At 40.6% G+C, this 20669-nt stretch overlaps 4 protein-coding genes across 6 annotated transcripts in view; 2 read left to right on the top strand and 2 right to left on the bottom strand.

Moving 5' to 3' along the window:
* LOC111666756 (torsin-1A-like) overlaps positions 1-4036 on the top strand; it is a 31360-nt gene extending 27324 nt beyond the window's left edge. The window contains exons 2-5 of the mRNA XM_023422216.2: positions 2322-2590; positions 2698-2873; positions 3056-3183; positions 3306-4036. Coding sequence (XP_023277984.1) covers positions 2322-2590; positions 2698-2873; positions 3056-3183; positions 3306-3550 — 818 coding nt within the window. The 3' untranslated portion in view covers positions 3551-4036. The remainder of the gene's footprint in view (positions 1-2321; positions 2591-2697; positions 2874-3055; positions 3184-3305) is intronic.
* Positions 4037-4221: 185 nt separating this feature from the next.
* Positions 4222-6994, bottom strand: nsa2 (NSA2 ribosome biogenesis homolog (S. cerevisiae)). The gene is made up of 6 exons (XM_023422218.2): positions 6836-6994; positions 5900-6087; positions 5622-5772; positions 5344-5523; positions 5000-5192; positions 4222-4497 (listed from the first exon to the last, which is right to left on the bottom strand). The coding sequence occupies exons 1-6, from the start codon at positions 6836-6838 to the stop codon at positions 4430-4432; spliced, it is 783 nt and encodes a 260-aa protein (XP_023277986.1). The 5' UTR covers positions 6839-6994; the 3' UTR covers positions 4222-4429.
* Positions 6995-7230: 236 nt separating this feature from the next.
* gfm2 (GTP dependent ribosome recycling factor mitochondrial 2) lies at positions 7231-17358 on the top strand. 2 transcript variants are annotated; one of them, XM_087178229.1, is made up of 21 exons: positions 7231-7545; positions 7637-7721; positions 8352-8397; positions 8480-8577; positions 8680-8805; positions 8952-9040; positions 9137-9225; positions 9330-9390; positions 9608-9793; positions 9884-9964; positions 10053-10201; positions 10973-11113; positions 11206-11305; positions 11393-11579; positions 11676-11752; positions 11833-11971; positions 12071-12253; positions 13081-13196; positions 13277-13459; positions 13537-13670; positions 17246-17358. In XM_087178229.1, exons 1-20 carry the CDS (start codon positions 7504-7506, stop codon positions 13663-13665), a joined length of 2307 nt encoding a protein of 768 aa, XP_087034355.1. In that variant the 5' UTR covers positions 7231-7503; the 3' UTR covers positions 13666-13670; positions 17246-17358. The 2 variants fall into 2 exon arrangements, with proteins under 2 accessions (XP_087034355.1, XP_023278074.1); XM_023422306.2 differs by lacking the exon at positions 17246-17358 and having other exon boundaries at positions 13537-13866.
* On the bottom strand, positions 13902-20440 carry hexb (hexosaminidase B (beta polypeptide)). Of its 2 annotated transcripts, none has more exons than XM_023422308.2 (14): positions 20123-20440; positions 19798-19949; positions 18868-18933; positions 18306-18352; positions 18056-18166; positions 17860-17961; positions 17644-17776; positions 17330-17510; positions 17153-17239; positions 16995-17067; positions 15115-15295; positions 14575-14665; positions 14359-14463; positions 13902-14231 (listed from the first exon to the last, which is right to left on the bottom strand). In XM_023422308.2, exons 1-14 carry the CDS (start codon positions 20389-20391, stop codon positions 14168-14170), a joined length of 1662 nt encoding a protein of 553 aa, XP_023278076.1. In that variant the 5' UTR covers positions 20392-20440; the 3' UTR covers positions 13902-14167. The 2 variants fall into 2 exon arrangements, with proteins under 2 accessions (XP_023278076.1, XP_023278077.1); XM_023422309.2 differs by lacking the exon at positions 15115-15295 and adding an exon at positions 15979-16153 and having other exon boundaries at positions 20123-20437.
* Between the last annotated feature and the right edge of the window lie 229 nt (positions 20441-20669).

Here is a 20669-nt window from a genome sequence, read left to right as displayed (position 1 = left end):
CCCCTCTTATCTGAGTTTCTGAAGCTGTTTGACCAACCAACAAGCAGTTTGGACATGATATACTGGCTTTTTTTCATTTGAACCATAGAAAGGTATCAATCAAAAATGTATCACTTGTCTGTTTATAGGGTCCTCTTAAGAGCAAGTACTGAAAAGGAAAAAATTCAGAGCAATTGAATACTAACAATGCATTAAGAAAGAATTGTAGGTATATGAGACTATACTTGATAACACACATTCATTTCTATTCAAGTAAAATAAAATTAAATAAATGGATTAAAACAAAACACTAAACAGTTTTTTTTTCCGTTTTGTGTGTGTTTTATATATGTGATAGACTTTGTCACTGATGTTATTTTAATGTGCAGCTATATAGTGCTGTGCAGCTGCATGTCTCCTACAATCTTTTGCTTTTCACTGTCATCTACTTCTATGAAGTTTGGGATTAACAAATCAAATTTCTCAAAGTATTCAACTCTTTGAAGATCTAGATATGTTAAAGTTGACTGTCGATGCCCAGTTCTGACCGGAGGTGCAGGTGCAGGTGCTGCTGTAGTCCTTGTGTGGGTGACAGCAACACTAGGTAATCAGCATGGAGCCTGAATTTAACTTCCTTATTGTTAAGGGTTAAAGGTTGGAGATAAGCTGTTGTCTGGAAAGACGTCTCTCCCTTGAATGAAGAAATCTGCAGTTTTGTTGTAAAGTTTTACTCCACATTTATTACAGATGAACAGAAAGCTTACATTGACTCAATTATGTCATAAAGTTTTAACTGCTAAATTAATTTGGAGAATTTTATTTTATAACTGCTCTTAGAATCATAAGCCTCTTCAAAATGAATAAAACATGTGTCTATGCAATATATTTAATATGCTTTCTTTGTGTTTTTACATGTTTTTATTTTATACGTTTGTTTTTACTTGCTTTACTTTTACGTAATCTTATTTATTTTTTATTATACTTTGTACAGCACTTTGGTCAGTTCAAGCTGTGCTTAAGTGTTCTCTAGCAATAAAGTTGATTTCACTTGATAAGGAAGGACAGCGTCCGGGCATTGCTGCGGAAAACCTTCCCCAGATTACTGCTCACAGAAATGCCTCAGTAAATGTTAAGAGTGTGTGAGTGAGTTCAGTATATTCAGTTTGAAACAAAATGATGGACAGGGCATTAAAGTGCTTTAATTAGAGTATGTTTACATCAATATATAAAGAGCTGTGTGGGGGATATAGCCATTTAACATCATATAATGTCCACTATTTTCCCATGTTGGTTGTTGGCCTATTAGCTTGTAACTGGCAGTGACGGACAGTTAGTGTTAGTGGTTGTGTTAATGTAAACTGTCACTCTCTTTACTGAGAAGGTTTTGGAGACCTGTGAACGAGCAGTGCGTTTCAAGATGGTTAGCTTTAGAGAAAACATTGGTGAGTCTGAGCCACCAATGTTTGAGCCTCAGTCAGACCCAGACTCAGACAAGGAGTCCGTTGTGATCAAAAACAGCGACTACCAGACGTATCAGAATGGTTAGCACAGTTAGCATCTTTTATTTGTTTGTTAGCTTGTAATTGGCGATGGCTGACAAAGTGTTGGTAGTGTTGCTAATGCAAACTCTCCCTCTCTGTATTGATAATGTTTCAGGTTTATTTTCCCTGCCCCCGTCCCCACAAGTTGACAGGATTGGTTCCTTAGGTTTGTGGCGTAACCCTGGCTGTCCGAATCTGTTTTTATGAGATTGTTATTGGTACACTGCAGTTCCAAGGTGGAGATATGCAGTCATGACATTGACTGCTTATTTTTCTCTTGAAATGTCTGGTATTATATAAAGAACACCATATGGACATGTTAACTAGCTTAAAAACTTTTCATCAGAGGGGGTTGCTATTAAGGATCTGTGGATACTAATGTGGAGTGGTATATTATAGTAAACCATGAGTGACAACCCCTTCATAGTGTCACAAGCCAGTGAAATAACAGAGGTATACCATCACCCACTTTTTGATCTTTGCAATGTTGACAGTGCCTGTCACACTGTTTCAGGTTTAGATTTCAGTCAGATACAGGGTTTTCCCACAGTATTTATATGCTGCCCTAGATTTAGTGTATGGGATTTGCTGTATGAATAAGGTAATAATAAAACCGTTTGGTGTTTCCTGATGGTACTTAAATGTAGGTATAGTTGAAGAAAACAAGACTATGGGGAACTATGGTGTGAGACAAGGCAAGATGTTGGTGGCTTACCACATCAGCTAAACAGTCGGAGTGAGGTTTTTCAGTCAATTTTTGCAGCCAATACTCCAGTTGACCTTCTGCTTTCTACTTTCCAGGATTTGCGGATGACCTCGACCTCAAACTGTTTGGACAGCACATCGCAGCACACAGCATCTTAAAAGCTGTGGAAGGATTCATGAGCAATGCAAACCCCAAGAAGCCTCTGGTGCTCTCTCTGCATGGATGGACCGGCACAGGGAAGAACTTTGCTAGTCAGCTGATTGCTGAAAACATTTACAAGGAGGGAATTAAGAGCAGATTTTTTCATGTTTTCTCAGCCACACATCACTTCCCACATCCAAAACAACATCTTCAAACTTACAAGGTATGGAGTATAAATAAGTTGATTTATTTTACTTTTAATTAAAACACAGTGACACTGTTCTTTCTCAGCCTTTTGTATGAATTAAAGTTGTCAGTGTTTCTCCTCAGCATCAGTTAAAGCAGTGGCTCAAAGAGGGCATCGCCGACTGTGAACGCTCCATGTTCATTTTTGATGAGGTGGATAAGATGGATCCTAAATTGATGGACAGCATTAAGCCATACCTCGACTACTATGACAAGCTGGATGGAGTTTCTTATCAGAAAGCCATCTTCATCTTCCTCAGGTGAAAAGCTGAATGTATTCCTCAGGGTTGGGTTACGCTTGATCAGAACTATTTTGTATGCCGTGTTGTCTGACCACATTAGAATTGAAAAGGGTTTATAGCTTTTTCTGAATGGCCACTGGTAACAACAGATAAACAGAGGCACATTCTAATATGTGGCCTGTTTCTGATCTTCCTCATAGCAATGAAGGGGGAGACGTCATCGCTCAGACAGCTTTAGATTTCAAGAAAGCAGGACGAAGACGGGAGGATATCAAGCTCGTAGACCTGGAAACACCGCTTTCTCGATCACTGTTCGACAACACCCAAAGTGAGTATAAATGCTGGAATGCTGTTGTGTCATTATCATTCAGTAATTAGCCTTGATAAAAAATTAAAAAAAAACCTGGCCTTTTTTTCCTACTGGAAATACCTATTAAACTCTCTCTCTAGGTGGCTTTTTTCGTTCAAGTTTGATTTCGAAGAAAATGGTGGACTACTTCATCCCGTTCCTGCCTCTGGAGTACAACCACGTCATCCAGTGTGTCAAGGCTGAGATGAAAACCAGAGGAATTTTGCCAAACCCGGATGTGGCAGAGAGACTGGCCAAAGACTTAGTCTATTTCCCCAAATCTGAAAGAATCTTCTCTACCATTGGCTGCAAGACGGTAGACAAAAAGTTGCACTTCTACCTTTAATATCAAAATCGGAAGGATGCTACGTTCGATCACAATGTGCACTTTTTTTACAAAGAAAACCTGACTGAACTCTTCAGATGGCTCTCTCAAGGTTTCTGTCTGACCTCGGGGCCATGAAGAGGGTCAGCACCAATGTTTCCTCTCGCTTACACTGAATGAATGAGCTGATGAAAGCGCTCAGCGCTAATTGAATGAAGAAATAATAAGATTGGAATATTATCCTTTGTAACTGAATACGGGGTTTGATCTTTGCTATTATGTCACAATGAAAGTTTCAAAGATGGTGCTTTTTTTCCTATGAGATTCTTAATGAATGCGTCTTGAAACTATGACAGGTCACTGAATTAGTTTTTTAATCTGTTGAAGAAAAGTTGCAAGTTTTCTGTGAATCAATGTGGTTGCTATAGTTGTTCTGCTGTTTAATTTTTCATATTATGTTTAACAAATGTGTTGCTGTGAACAATGAATGAATTGGTGTGATAACAATCCATGAGTTGGCTTTATGGAACAGCTTAATCCATATTTACTTTATTAGGATCATTCAGCCCAATTTTCACAATAATTCCTGTGTTCAATAATTTCAGTTTTCAGTGACAAAACTGACTCAACTGCTTAACTGTTTATTATTATGTGGAATATTTTAGTAGTGAGCAAAGACAGGGACAAAAGCATTATCTGGTGTCATATCAAGTTTATTTATATCAAGTTTAACACAGTAATCACCTCATTTTATTTTCCTCTGAACGTCCAAACACTGCTGTGTTGCATCCGCGATCTTCCTGAAAATCCCATGATTTTAAGCCCCTTGCATGTTGCAGCTTTATGTTCTTTGTGGTAATTAAGAGTTACCAGGCACAGTCCGTATAAAGGTTGAGAGTCTTATACCAGCAGGACTGCATTAATGCAGCCATCATTTTCTGGGTTATTTGTCACCTGGGCATATTTACCTGAGAAGCAGAAGAAATTTTAGTTACAACATTATCAAGTACCACATTAATATATCCAGAAATATTTTTTTAGTATTCATTTGCAGACTAATTAAGATATTTTCTTAAAACTGAGTACTGTAGTAGTGTATGAAGAAACAGAAGACACTGAGACAGCCTGAATCTACAGAAGAAGCGTGGTACATTCTCTAAGACGCTTGGAACAACCTGTTCAACCTGCACAAGAGTACTTGAATTTTGTATGACGTTAATTGATAAATAAAAACTATTGATTGCATTATTTTTGAAAGCATCCTCAGAATTTTTTCACAAGAAACGTATGCGCAATACTGTGTAGAGCTGTCGTAAACGGGCAGTTTAGCCCTTTGAACTGAGGATGGAAGTTGAATTTATTGTTGATGTTTCTGAGTCATTCCCAAAAGTGGGAATAAAGCGATTGCTGCAGCGCATGTAAATACATTCACCAATGCTGTTATGGCTTCACATAGACTCGAGCACTCACCCCAGACAACCTTTCCTCCTTGTGTAACCAGGCCCAGCTCGCTGACATTGACCTCTACGACTGTTCCTTTTGTGATGACTCCCAGAGAGGTGTAAAGAGGTGAGGAAGGGTTCTTCTTCACTCCAAGGATGGGAAGACAGAATGTGGCCTTCAGCTCTGGATGTGTGACATGAGCTTTCTTAAAACGTAAACCCTGAAGAAGAACACAGAGAACCAGGTGATTTAGGAGTAAGGCACTTCAACATTAAACCCTAATGCACACAAAAAAACAGTGTTGGGGTTTAGTTCAAGTGTAGCTTGTCACGTAATGTCTAAAACATTTCAAAACAACAATGAGATCTTACCATAGGCCTGATGAAACGCTCATATTTTGGAGGTTTACGGGTGAAGCCATCACCGACAAAGCAAACTTTGGTGACCATTCTCTTCCAGGCTTTCTTTTGTCTCTTTCCAGTTTTGATGACTTTAAGCACTTCTGTCTCTCCTTGGGCACGCACCTTTGGCAGGGGCACCTCCCATTTACCCTACAGAAAATATTACACATATGGGTTTAGACAACATTGATATCATTTCCACACATAAAAGCACCAAAAATGGATGCTGCTGACAAGCCAACACTTACAGCCTTTTCTTTCCTCTTCTGCTTGATCATGTTGGAGAGGACCTTAGCACGGGACTGTCCCTCTCTGTCCAAGAGGTAGGCTGGCACTGCTCCCTCTGGCGTCTTATCATCATTCTTTTGTTTTGTCTTCCTCTGTTCATGCATTTTGATGCTGCAAAGATACAAGTCAGATTTGTCTGACTGTTAATAAGGCACAGTTTTCATGTTTTGTTTTTCTAAACCAGCTAGAAAAATAAGCACTGTTTTCAACAAAGCCACATTTCTCCCTCTATACTCACGTCTTCTTCATCTGGATCTTCTCTGCATGTCTCTGTTTGTGGTACAGTTTGGCCTTCAAACCAATCAACTTCCTGGCTTTGTGCGACCGCTCATGGGCCTCACGGCTCTCCTTCTTCCTTTTCTTTTCATGGTGGTCCAGGCGGTAGCCGTGCCGCTTGCGGTGCAACTCAATGTGCTCGTTCTGGGGCTACAAATGAAGAACCAAACACGAAATTCAGTTCTTCTTGTTATGAATTGTAAGAAATTCACAGGTTTGGTTTGGGGCAGGCATCTACATTTTCCAGTTAGCTATACAGATCTTCAGATACTTTCATGGCTTAAACAAAATTAATTGATAAATTATACATTTTTTGAAAACAAAAACGCCAAACATTATATGGTTCTTGTTTCATTAATGCAAAGATTTGCTGCTATACTCTATTTTATATCACTGAGAAGTTTATATATACTGGTTTGTTATTGTTGGTTGGGCAGACAAGCAGTCAGAAGACGCACAAAAACAATTCAGCTTAATTTTCAAATTCAGATCAACGTCATTAATAAAGGCAACACCTAGCGACATGTCATGCAGAAAGCATAGCTAGATCCAGACTGGATAACATGTTATAAATATTACAGGTAAAGGATTTGAACTTTAAGGTTGTGTGACGCCGTTCACGCATCTACAACTGAGCACGCCATATAGATGGTAAACAAGTGAGGCAACTTTCACAGAAACAGAGCTTTCACGCTCATACACCTGTAATTACATTCGTCAGTGGCGGTCAAACAGTTTTCATATAAACACTTTATACACAGAAACTCGTCCTACACAGAGTAAAGCAGTACGTCACCCCGCCACATGTCAACCAAAGCTAATGCTACCATAACATGCTAACGCGTTAAACTGCCCGATTAAAGTAAAGATAATACAGTTTAAAAGGTTGCTTCCATACCATTTTGTGGTTAAGAAGTTACGTGTTACGATGAATCCGTTGAAGATGATATCAGTTGGTACAGACGCAGGATATTCGGTGTTTTATTCTTGAGGCTGGGGTCCTTTAGATGTTGTTTTCCCCGGAGCCGAAACTTAGAGGAAGTACGTCATCGTGATGCAACCGGATGTCCGTAGATCAAATATGAACGGCTTATCGCGACACTGGTCCATTATTAACGATTAAGGATAAATTACATAATTATCATATACTTTAAAATATAATAACAGTATATAATCCATGTGTGATTTTATGTAGGTATATTAAACTATTTTATCATTGACGGAGCAAGTTTTGTTTTCATACCCGGAACTATAAGCCTTACACGCTTGTTCCTATGAATCTATTTTGGGGATGTACCTTATGAAAGCGTGACTTTTATGACAGTATGAAAGATTACTTCATTTTGTAGGACACTTGAATGCCTTTTTAATGCTTCCAGTCTTTAAGACGTCCAGTATTATTCAGCTTATTATAGCAGTAGTCTTTCTGTTCTTCCTCCTGCTTATGGTGCAGCCATTAAAAATAGGCAGACATTGCTTCTTTTAACTAATGTTCCTCCACTATGGCTCACCTGAAGCTTTTTTTCATCCTGAGGGAGAAGCTTGGAAGATAACTAGACATCAAAGATGCGTGTTAGAGCCTTTAGCACATTTAGCAGGATGATTTGGGTAAGTAACAGCTTTTCTAAAATATGTTTTGTCAGTGATACAATATATTGATATTATGTTGAGTTCATAACAGGGTCGTTGTCGTCCACAGGGAAGGTATTTTTTAACTGCAGGGCTGCAGAGCTGCAGATGCAGAGTAAGCTGTCATGTAAAGAGACAATACAGCTTTCTTCCAGGTAGGTTGTTTTCTTAATTGGATCCATTAACGGACATGTTTTAATTAGTTGATTTATTGATTTGTCAAGAAACAGGAAACTAGTTGATTCCAATTTTGGTAATCAATTATTGGATTCAGTCATCAGTTATAAATGTTACACATTTGCTGGTTTAAATATTACATTTGTTTGCTTCAATGTTTCACATCATTACACAGTAAATCTTTTATTTTGTTGACAAACTATCCTCACCACCACCAAAGTCCATTTAGTAGCTGAGGTTTTTGATCATATTACATGATCTTCACCAGCAGATACGTTTTCCATATTGTTGCATTGGCGGATGATTAGAATGACACCTGCTAAATGAAGCTCATTTAATATGTTTGAAAGCTCCAGAACTGCTACTAAATGGAATTTGTTTTGTCAGCTGCTGTTTGCTAAGTCGAGGATTGAACTTTGAAACTGAACATATACTTTTTGGGGTTTTATTTTTGACCGGCATGAGCAGTTGTGCATTAGTCATTATTTATGACATTGCATTGATTAATAATTGATTCTTTGGAAAACATATTCAGTAACAGAAACTTACACACAGCATCACTAACTCAGTCAGATCGTCATTGCTGTACTTCATGTTCACTGTCATAGATGATGTGAAATCCTTGCGGGCCGTGGTCAACCCGGACATATCCAAGTAAGTAATTGCATTCTGCAGTCACTTGGCTGAAATACTCTTTAGGTTCAGCTCCGTGTTAACTTGTGTGCTGTATCTGCAGGATCCGAAACATCGGCATCATGGCCCACATCGACGCAGGAAAGACGACAACCACAGAGAGGATGCTTTATTACTCTGGCTATACGAGGGCACTAGGAGGTGTGAAGGAGGAAGAGATGTGAACACTGTTAATTCTTTACAACTTACAGACTGCCTGTTTGTTTCTGCCTCTCGGCTTATTTCTGTCACTGTTGCTTTTAGATGTAGACGACGGGGACACAGTCACAGATTTTATGGCTCAAGAGAGGGAGCGCGGCATCACCATACAGTCGGCAGCAGTCACATTTGATTGGAAAAGTCATAGAATAAACCTTATAGACACCCCAGGTAGAGATATTATATGTAAGCATCCTTCTTAGACTAAAATATCCCAATGGAAATGAGAAGAAGCGGCTCCTCAAACTACACTGTGTGTGTGTGTGTGTGTGTGTGTGTGTGTGTGTGTGTGTGTGTGTGTGTGTGTGAGATCACAGGACATGTTGACTTTACTCTCGAGGTGGAGCGGGCGCTTCGCGTTCTTGATGGAGCTGTTGCAGTGTTTGACGCCTCAGCTGGTGTCGAGGTTAGCCTGTTGCTTTCAAACAGCTTTTTCTCTAATTACTGTGTCGCAAAATTGGGTGCACTCTGATCACAGCATCTTCTGTTGCCCTGACAACAGGCTCAGACTCTGACCGTGTGGAGGCAAGCGGAGAAGCACCACATTCCCTGTGTTTGTTTTCTGAATAAAATGGACAAACCTGCAGCCAAGTGAGTGACTCAACAGTCCAACCATACTGTGTACCACTTATTTTGCTTTTTCCAAAATCTTTTACTGGAAACTGCCTTTATTTATTTATTTTTATTTCTCTCAGCCTGAGTTTTTCCATCGAGAGCATAAGACAGAAGCTGAAAGCGAATCCAGTCCTCCTGCAGGTAAGAAAACAAGAGGTGAATCTTTGATGAAGGGTAACTTTTAAATGCCGTTAAAGGAATTACCTTGTAATGACTGAAATAAGTAGTTCAAGTTGTCCAAATGTATTTTAATTACTGTACAATTTCTAACGCACAATACAAAGGAAGTAAATGCAACAAACCTAATAGGAGTCATGTCACCGTGTATTTTATTTGTCTCCTGAATCTTGTTTCGTAGATTCCTGTTGGCAGCGGCAGGAACTTCACAGGTGTGGTTGACTTGTTAACCAACCAGAAGCTGATATGGAAGCTAAGATCTATGGGAGATGACGGACGAATGTTTGAAAGCAAACCTCTCGACCAGTCTGATGAGCCAGAACTCCTGCAGGAGGTGAACGAGGCCAGGATGGCTTTAATCGAACAGGTACATGTCATATTGTTTTCAGCAGTGATGAATGATGTTGTTGATTGTTTGTATTTTTCCTCCAGTATGTATTTCCTTTCCCAATCACAGGTTGCTGATCTGGATGACGAGTTTGCTGAACTGTTGCTGACTGATTTTGGTGATAATTTTGATGCAGTCCCCTCAGTCAAAGTGAGTAATATATGATCCCGGTTCAGAAGCCTAGAAAGTAGCACAGTTAGTCGTGAATACAGAGTAAACTTAGCTGATGTGTCTGCAGCTACAAGAGGCTGTGCGGCGGGTGACTCTGGCCCGTAAAGGCGTCCCAGTCCTCTGTGGGAGCTCTTTGAGGAACAAAGGTGTTCAGCCGCTTTTAGATGCCATCATCGCCTACCTGCCTGCCCCGAATGAACGGCACCACGACCTGGTGTGAGTGAACTATTTAACATGTGACCAACTTTGACCAGAACTGTCATAACACTGAGTGAAAGAATGATTCCAGCATGTTGAGAGTATTTGTTCAGGCTCGTTGGATAGTTTCAGTTTAATTCTATGGACAGTTTCAGTGGAAAGTTTCCTCATCATGTGGAATTTAATGGGTATGAATGAACTGGCTTGATATGAGTTATATGGGTGTTTAAATGTTGTTTTTCTTTTATACATCTGATGAAATACATCAATTTAATCATAATAACAAAGGAGACACAAGATTGCTGAACGTAATGAACATTTATATTTAACACTAAAATATTAATCACTTGAACAAAGAAAAATATTTGAAAATAAAAAAATGTGTGTCTGTTGGTTTAAGTAGATCTGCACGCTACTTATTATTTTACATTAAAAAAAGGGAATTTCCACAAGTAATCAAAAAACTAAACTTTACTTTAACAAAATTTACAATTTACAATTACAGACATTTTTTGTTTATCAGCCTCATGAGCGCAGATATTGGCGAATGCCTTTTATCTCAAAATGCCAGATATCAGACAAATTCATTGGTCTCTCACTTATTATCACAATTATTGGTAAATAGATAGAAGATACATAAAAATGAGCCAAAAGTCAAATGATGCTGGAATTGTCCTTCAATTACTGTAACATGCCAGTATGAAAATATGTTTCTATAAACAGTACATTTGGTCATTGTTGTCAGACAGTAAGGGTTTTTTTTTTATTTTTACATTCCTCATCCCGCAGGCGCTGGTACAAAGATGACTTATGTGCTCTGGCCTTCAAGGTTCTCCACGACAAGCAGCGCGGTCCTCTGGTATTTCTGAGGATTTACTCTGGTACTCTGAAACCACAGACAGCCGTCCACAACATCAACAGGAACAGCATGTATGTCGTTTCCCTGGGAAATGTAACCCACTCAGTTTTGACCCTGATGATTAGTGTCAAACCTTTTCATCTTTGCATCATGTTGTCTGTAGAGAGAGGATGAGCAGGCTGCTGGTGCCGTTTGCTGATCAGCATGTGGAAATCCCCTCGATGACAGCGGGAAACATTGCACTAACTGTAGGACTGAAGCAGGTAGAACATCACTGTCGTATTCCTTATTTGCTAAATTGAATATTTTCTTCCTCAAAAGGTTGTTTACTTTTTCTGCTTTCACTTAAGACAGTCACAGGGGACACCATCGTTTCATCCAAGGCTTCGGCAGCAGCTGCAGGCCGCCGAGCCCAAAATGAGAGCGGGTTGGGGAAGAAGGGCGGGGAAAATGCGACCGTGGTGCTTTCAGGAGTGGAGGTCCCTGATCCCGTCTTCTTCTGCACTATAGAACCACCCACCATGGCCAAGCAGGCAGGTCAGTGACAGCGGTTATAGCTTTGTTACACATGCACAAGAGCTTAGCTGCACTCCTGAAAACTTGTCACTCACACATTGTTTTTTTTTCTGAAAGATCTTGAGAATGCACTTAACTGCCTCCAGAGAGAAGACCCCAGTCTTAAAGTCAGGGTTGACCCTGATTCTGGGCAGGTAATACCATCATTGGATTAACCAGGTCAGAGCCTCTGCCACAGTGAGTCAACTAAATGTCCTTCACTCTCCTTTCTCAGACTGTTTTGTGTGGGATGGGAGAGCTGCACATCGAGATCATCCATGATCGAATCAGAAGAGAGTACGGCATCAAGACGCACCTTGGACCACTACAGGTGGCTTATCGGGAGACTATTCTCCACGAGGCCTCTGCGGCAGGTACAGCAAACATACATCGGTGCATTAGGTGGGGGAGACATCATTCCTGTCGACCACATTCTGTTCCTGCATTGATTTTCCTCATTGCTTATAATGTAGATACACTGGACCGGACAGTTGGTGAGAGAAGACATGTTGCGACAGTGGAGCTGGCCGTCAGGCCTGTGGACATCTCTACAAGTGGTTCATGTGAATTAGCTTTCACAGATGAAGTTGGGGGACATATACCACAGGAAATGAAAGATGCAGTGGAGAATGGAGTGCACAGTTCATACCTTCAAGGTAGCACTGACTAAACTCATTTATTCTCTTTCTTAAAGGCCCTGAAAACTTTTCTAACATTTCTAACAACAGTCTCTCTAACATTAAATCTTTATCACTAGATAAACAACAAAGTTCAAGTTCAGGAAAACAAGTTGTTAACTGGCTTGTGGTTGATTGATTTAATTCTTCTGTGTGATATGTGAAAACTAGAGTTGTGTGTCTCCACCAACCAGCTGTTGCAGGAAATGTTCGGTTTACACAATCTCCCTTTCCTGAGTTACGGCATCGAAAAATGGCCAGAAGTGTTTTTGCAGAACATCAACTTGAACTTGTGTCATAGTGTATGAATTTGTGACTTACGGCCATATATATGTTTTGTGGGGTCACAGTGATCTGGATCTTTGACCTCTTACTACCAAATTCTTATGAATTCACCCTGAACTCCAAGTGAATGTTTCTGCAAAATTTGAAGAAATTCCCTCAAGCCGTTAGTGAGATATCACGTTCACAGGAATGGGATGGACGGACAACCTGAAAACGTGTTGTCTCTGGCCCCGGCTGTCGCTGATGCATGGGCAGTAAAAAAAATCTTTTTTTATTGTGAACTGATCTTCTTTTTTTCAAAGCTGCGTGGGTGTTTAATTTTATTTAATCTGGAACTGAGATTAAGATCCCCTTTTACAAGATAGACCTGAGGACAAAGTACACACACACACACACACAAAACTGTGTTCACGCAGTAAGAAACTGAGTGTAATAGTTTTCAGGGCCTTTAAAGAAGGAACGTAAACTTGTCAGATTGTTATTATATAATGACACTGACTGATGTCTGCTCACACCCTCAGGTCCATTGCTAGGTTATCCTTTACAGAGTGTATCTACACTGATCCAGAGTGTCGCCATGGAACCAGGAACGTCTCCGGCCATGGTGTCTGCCTGTGTGTCCCGCTGCATGCTCAAGGTAAAACATCATGATATGTGAGAGCTGTAAACTGCAGGGTTGTCCATAGAGAAGCTACAGTCGTGTTTGTTTGGACGCAGGCCCTGAGGCTAGCAGGAAGTCAGATCCTGGAGCCAGTGATGTCACTGGAGGTGACGGTTGGGGAGGAACACCTGAGCTCCGTGCTGGGGGATTTAGCCCAAAGACGAGGTACCGTCAGAGACATCCAGAGTCGTCATGACAACAAGGTGCTACTAGCGACCGTGCCCTTGGCAGAAATGATGGTGAGGTGACATCTGATTCAAACATTTTATCTGTATGTTTTTCGGTTTAAGTTATTGACACGTGTTTCCTTGTGAAGGGATATTCCACCATCCTGCGAACGCTTACATCCGGCAACGCCACCTTCTCCCTGGAGCTGGACAACTACGAGGCCATGAACCCCCAGGACCAGAACACGCTTCTTAAAAGAATGCGTGGCCTGCTGTGATTCAGGTTGGTAACACTGTGACCCATCAGGAATGGCGCTCTCTGACAGACACATGGCATCTACCCAAACAGACTTTTCCAGGACTATCAGATTTGAAAATGCTGTTTATAATGTGAATATCCAGGATGAAAACAACTATACAAATAGTGTAACGTGTTCTTAGTTGGATGTAAAATAAATGTGCAACCAATTACCTCATAACCTTGTCTTTCAAAATGAAACAATGGACTAGCATCTAAAATATCAACATTTTATTCACAATTGTACAAACATTCATAAAAAAAAAAGCAGTGACTGCATTCATGATTCAGGATGTTTAACAGCATCAGATGTGATCATGAGTTCTGTGCGTGTCTCGGTGTAGCAATACATTGCCAGTGTATCTCTAGAAGAGCAGTTTAGCATTTGATTTCTCAGTTTAAAATGCAATCATGGAGTTTATCGTATATGGACTTGATTCCTTTTCCCTTTTCCGTCCACACGGCCGGTCTTTCAGTTGTTCTCAGACACCTTTGTACTCACGGGGACAGTAGCTGGAAAACAGCGGCTCAGCTGGGATCCCGCGCCTTAGACAGGAAAATACGAGGAATATGTTTTTATACAGTTCTGTTTAATGTGGGTTAGTGTGATGGCACAGCTTTTGGAGACTTGCACTGATGTAGTGAATGGTATAAAGAGATGCGAGATACTTACTCCACCATACGACAGCGGTGCACCGACAGTCTGTTGAAGGCGTCGTTGATGTCCGTCACTTCTTTGGCGCTCCACAGCCGCTCCGCCACAGCACTGGCACGAGGCCTGAGGGAGTGATAGAAGACAAGAGAAAAAAAAAAAAGATATCAGTCCATTCATTTTCATGTGATGTGTCAAGGTTCAAAAAACATAATTAAGGAATCACATGAGACATACCAGAGTCTGGGTGTCAGGTTGGTGCCGTCGACATATTCTCCCCACAAACAGGCTTCTCCACCAATCACAAGTTTCTTCTGTGCTTCAGTTCCTGTTTTAAAAAGTAATGTCTGATGAGCTCAAGCAGCGTCACCAACATCCAGAGAATGTAAAACTCCACAGGACTAGAGATAATACAATAAAAAGAAATAAAATGCTTAATTAAACTGAATTACGATTATGTTGATTTTCTCCCCTCTGAGAGCAAAGATATCAAGATATTTTCCCTCTGTTCATTCAACAGGCTTACACGTATTTGCACAGGAGTGACAACTCCACAACGTTTCAGATCTGTGTCCAACAGAGTCCAACAATACAGCTGATAAAATCTGGGTCAGATCAACAACACAGCAATAAAACAGAATCATATGACTGAGGCAAACTCCCAACACCCTTCCTTATGTAAATACTGAGAAAAAAAACAAAAAAAAACAACAACCAGTGAAAATGTGCCGGGGGAAAAAAAAGCTTGCTAAATAATTCAATCATGTGAACACAAACCCTTGAAATCCTGCGGGTCAGCCTTGTAATGGCCCCGCCAGTCCTGGCCGTAGGAGATACGGTTCAGGTACCAGGGAGTGGACAGCAGGGTCTGGTACCCTGATGATGTAACATTTGCCATCTCATTCTGGTACTGCTGCTTGGTTCCTTTCCAAACGTGGATAATTGTGTCTGGTTTCAGCTACACGGCATACATACATACATGAGAGTGTCAGTATCAGCAAGATAAGAGAGAAATGGTGAAGGGGGGGGGGGCGCGAAGACGAAAATGTTAGAGCCTTCTATTGTTTCGAATCCACTCCAGACATTAATGTGTCTTTTGTGTTTTGATTATCTTCCTTTTTAATTAGTCGCAGATGATAATGTCACAATCTGCATGATGACATTTTGGGAAAGTGTCTGGAAATTGAAAAGGTTCAGTCCTACTTTCGTCTTGGTCCGTGTTCATGGAGGACCAAACCTGACTTATTTCGCCCCGGCTGGTTGACTTGAACCCTGGACCTCCAGGACAAGGAGTGGACTTCCTTTCGGTGCCAACGTTGTTGCTGATTAATTACTTCACCTTTAGTTTATTTGGTTATTGTTTCAAACAAACCAGGATTGGTCCTCCATAGCGGTGAACTACATTGACCCATGAAAGAAACATCTGAAACCACCAACCACACTGCCCCATGTTCACCTCAGGTCTGTATCTGACTCTCTCCTTGTCACAACTGTGCAGTTTTCAAGCGTAAGCCTGTTGAACAAAGTCCAGAATACTTTTTGTTGCCTCAGTTAAATCAAACCCAAATCAGAGTTTTCCCTCCACCAAATGAACTGATTCGACATAAAACACAATTTTTTTTTTTTTTAGTGAAAACTAACCGTTGAAGTTGAGTGGCTCAACCTTGTAGTACCTCTGCCAGTCCTGTCCGTAGCTAATATAATCTAGGTACCATGGGGCGGAGAGGATGGTGGTGTATCCCGCTGCCGTCACCTTGCCCATCTCCTCATTAGACCCGCCGCCGATCCACACATGCACTACTGTGTCAGGCTTTAGCTGCAATTGTTACAGGCCAAGCTACTGTTCTTAGGTCACATACTACAGAGCAGGCGGTCATGGTTAAAGGAATAGTTCAACATTTTGGGAAATACATTTGTTTTCTTTCTGAGATAGAGACCACGCTCGTGTTTGTATGCCAAATACAAAAACATCCAGTTAGCTTAGCTTAAAATCCTGGACCGGGGGGAAACCGCCAGCCTGGCTCTGTCCAAAAAAATAACAAAACTGGTCTACCAGCACCTTTAAAGCTCAATAATTAGCACATTATATAATATCTTAAAACATTATATCTTAAAACTATAGTGTGAGAACAAGCTGTGGCTTAACGGAGGTTATGCGCCAGACAATTAGCCAGCAGTAGCAACTTCCACCCTTAAAACCACAGTAAGTCATTTCTCTTTCGCATAATGACATTTGACAAATACTGCTAATGAGTTAATTACAGATAATGAGTTAATTACAGATAATGAGTTAATTACAGACCCATCAAAGGTGCTGGTAGTTGGGGTTTCTTACCTTTGGACAGAGTCAGACTTGCTGTTTACTCTCATTTCCAGTCTTTGTGCACACATAACTGGCTGCTGATTAGCTTCATATTTAGACATGAGTGGTATTGATCTGTTCATATAACTTTCAGCACAAAAGGAAATTATCTCCCAGAATGTGAAACTATTGTAACACAGGATGAAAAAACAAAAACACAAGTGACTTATAAATGTTGATAAAGTACTTTCCCAAACACCTTGTTTTATATAGCATAAAAAAAAATCCCTCATTCTTAACTCTAACATGCAAATAACTTTAATTGAGACAGCAAAACACACAATTTCTATTTTACCTTAACACCATTGTCAAAGACTTCCTGCCAGATCATGTAGCCCTTCTTGGTGGTGGTGACGATATCCAAGAGTCTAAAAGGACAATAAAACATGGAAAGAAATTAGGAATAAAATGTAGGGATCAAGGAAAATACTAAGGTATAAATGTGAAACAAACTTTTGGATGTAGAATGATTCCAGTTTGCTGTAGTCCTGTCCGAAGCCTTGCTGATCCATGAACTTCTTAATGTCCGGGTTGGACTTCCTGCAGGTCAGAGCAAAAACAGCAGCAGATGTTAACGCTTGTCCGGTCTCTGATGCTGAGAAGTTTCCAACATCGCGTACACCGTCTCACCAGCAGTTGAAGTCCACCTCATCGCCTCCCAGGTGAACGTAGGCGTCAGGGAACACAGAGCTGACCTCCTTGAAGAACTGCTCCATGAACTCATACGTGGTGTTCAGGATGGGGTTTACTGGTCCGAAGGAGCCGGAGGGTTCGGCGCCAGAGTAGCACGGTGTGAGCAGATCGGGTTGGCCTGAGAGGGACAGACAGGTTAGATTCATTTTTTTTATGCTTTATTGTTTTCAGATAGTGTTTCCAGGTGCGTACAAAAAAAGGGCGGTGACACAGAAAGCTCCTCTCCACCAGTTATTAGTAGTAATTCTCACCTTTGCCCCAGGACTGTGTGTGTCCCGGAGTGTCGAACTCTGGGATGACGCGAATGCCTCTCAGGCGTGCAAACTCAATCACCATCTTCACATCAGCGGGCGTGTACACGTGTGTGTACGGGTGGTAAGATCCCTGTGAACAGTGTGACGAATAAGCTCTTCTGGTGGATTGTAACAAATACAGTGTGCTAATATGAAAAACGCAGTCGCACTGACCTGCTGGCTCAGCTGTGGGAACGTTCGGCTCAGGTATGGGAAGGATGGATCGTCGACGATGTGCCAGTGGAAGACATTGAATTTGTTCATCGCCATTGTTTCCTGTATGAATGGACAAAGGATTTATGTATTTAAAATTGTAAATGAAAATTAGAAATGAGACAAACAAAATAAGCAGCTCTTATTATTGACGTACCAGATTAGCCAAGATGACTTTAATGGGCAGGAAGTGCCGAGAGGTGTCCAGTAAGATGCCTCTATGCGCAAATCTGGGGAAGTCAATGATTGCTGTGGAATTGATGCTTTTCTGGAAACACAGTTGAAATAAGCTTGAGTTAAAGCCTGGCTCATATACAGCAAGGCTGACCAGCTGTGGATGTCAAGTGCAACAAAATGTCCTCATTAAGATTAGAAAGTTAGAAACACTCATATTGTCCTTCACTTACAGCTCCATATTCATCTTCATACACCAACTGGCTGAACGTTTCCAAACCTAAAAACCATGGAAACAATGAAAAATAAAAGCAAACATCGTAATTAATCAGGTGCAGTTCTTGAAAGTCATTTGCCTTTAGATAGGGCAATAAACAAGCACACTGTAATTTTATCGTACAAGGAGTGAGGGCAACAACAAAGTGAAACTTTGTATCAGACTTTTATCTGTGATCATCGGTCGTAATGGTGACTTCAGCATAATGAGTGTAATTTGTAATTTCTGCTTCCTGCTTCTTAGATTCTGCTTTTCTCTGTTTTATATCATTATACATTGTTTGTCTTTCGGGTTTTGAATCACTGATTGAAAATAATTTCCAATATTAAGGACATTATCTTAAGCTCTGAGAAATTGTGACGGGCATTTATCACTTTTTTTCTGATGTATTGTACATTACACCAAACAATTATTCAAAAGAAATAATAACAATTAATTAATAAATAATGAAAATAAATGTCACAAAAGCAGAGTTTGCTTTCAAATGGTGTAATAACAGGCAAAGAAAAAAGTCCTACCATGCAGAGCTCCCCAGACCTTCGGTGCTTTCAGGACAGCAACCGGCTGTTTCACTGACAGTTCATCTGTGGACACAAACAGTTGTACACTGCATGTAAATTTACAGAGTTGTCAAAGCTTTGCAGGTGGTTATTATGGAGGGTATTAGAGGGGGGCTTTAAACGTTCAGTGTAGATTAACCGTGTTAATCCTCGTATCTGTTGGCCAGGTAAACTCTAATTCCACCGGCAAATCATGAGCACACAGAATCAGATCGATGCCCCATGTCGTCAAGAAATCAGAACCTGTTCTTAAGTAAAAGTAACACTACAACAATGTGAAAATATGCGTAAAAATAAAAAGCAAAAAACCTTTATTGAAGTTCCTGCCTAAGAAAAAGTATTATCAGCAAAATGTACTTTAAGTATCAAAAGGTAATACTACTCGCTCAGCAGAAAAATGCAACCAATCAACCAACTAGACACTTGCCAAAAAATGTACCACTGGTTTGTCAGGGAAGAAACTTGAAATAGCAATGGATGAATATCATAATTAATCAGCAGAGTCCTGCAGATATCAGTATGCAACTTCCATTTCTGCAGAAGCAGTGATCAAGAAGATATTTAGATATTTAGATCATTTACTTAAGAAAAAGTACTAATACTAATAATAGTCAGCAGCATTTCACTGGTCAAGCTTTAACTACTTTATAGACTGATGAGCAGCTGATGCATCATATTTTATAAATTCATGCCAAAGTTTTATAAGTAACTCATCCTTCAGTCAGTAGTGTGCAGTGCTGTTAAACTGTATTGTATTATATACAGATGTGCCAATTATTTGAAATTCATACTCAATTGCAGTACTTGAGTAAAAGTACTTGGTTACTGCGCGGAAGAACCGTAATAAACAACAGGATTAAATGGGATATCAAAGAGGAACAGACTCACATGACTCATCAGATGTCACACTGGGGAAACCGTCACATTCAGAGTCAGGTGATGTGATCCACACCTGCAGCTCCGTGAGCTCAGATGGGCCTGTTCGCCAGGTTTTGCTCGGCTTCTGTTTTTTGGCACCTCCAAACACGTACTCGTAATACCTGTTGAGAGAGACAAACAGGTGAGGATCTTGTTTATGAAGCGGAGACCGGCTCCTGAACGCAGCAACGAAGCTTTTGTTTTCGTCTTACAAGGAACTGGGGAGGGGGCAGAAACAAAAGCGAGCTAAAACACATACATATACAACCCAGCTGATTAAAACCCAGCTTCTCACCTCCTGTACGCGTTCTGCAGGAGGCTGCAGCTCGGGCCAGCGGATGACCCTTTGGCGTCAACAATTTTGAAGCTGAAGCCGGACAACTTCAGTGAAACCTCTGAGGTCTGCACTTTCTGCGGAAGAGGCCACAGAGAGCCATATTTTGAAGCCTGGGAAACGGGCTCGACTCCTTCTTCTTCCTCGATGTAGTTGTCATAGTTGTGCTGCAGCCCCTGGCAAAAGCCGAGGGCCAGCAACAGCACCGTGAACTTCAGCGTAGTGCTCATGTTGAATGAAGACCGTAAAGTCACAAGACCTGGCAGCGACCTGAAAGCAGCATTATGCGGAGGGAGGAGGGCGGGGCTTATAAGGCGGAAGTCGATTTTGTGCAAACATTTAAAGGGGAACCACTTACTTGCTGTTTGGAAAGTATCTTGATTTCTTCATTCATTATTAAACAAATGGAATTAAATGTAAAATGCAAAGAATGCAAAACAACAGGAAACATGAAATTAGCTTTATTTATACGTACATCCATTTACAATTTTTTTTAATTCTTTTCTAA

Source organism: Seriola lalandi, unplaced genomic scaffold, assembly GCF_002814215.2.
Source record: "Seriola lalandi dorsalis isolate HSWRI2012SDOR001 ecotype SW California unplaced genomic scaffold, Sedor1 jcf7180002054680, whole genome shotgun sequence".
NCBI lineage: Eukaryota > Metazoa > Chordata > Actinopteri > Carangiformes > Carangidae > Seriola > Seriola lalandi.
Note: the sequence above shows the minus strand (reverse complement) of the source record. Positions and strands in the feature narration are given on the sequence as shown.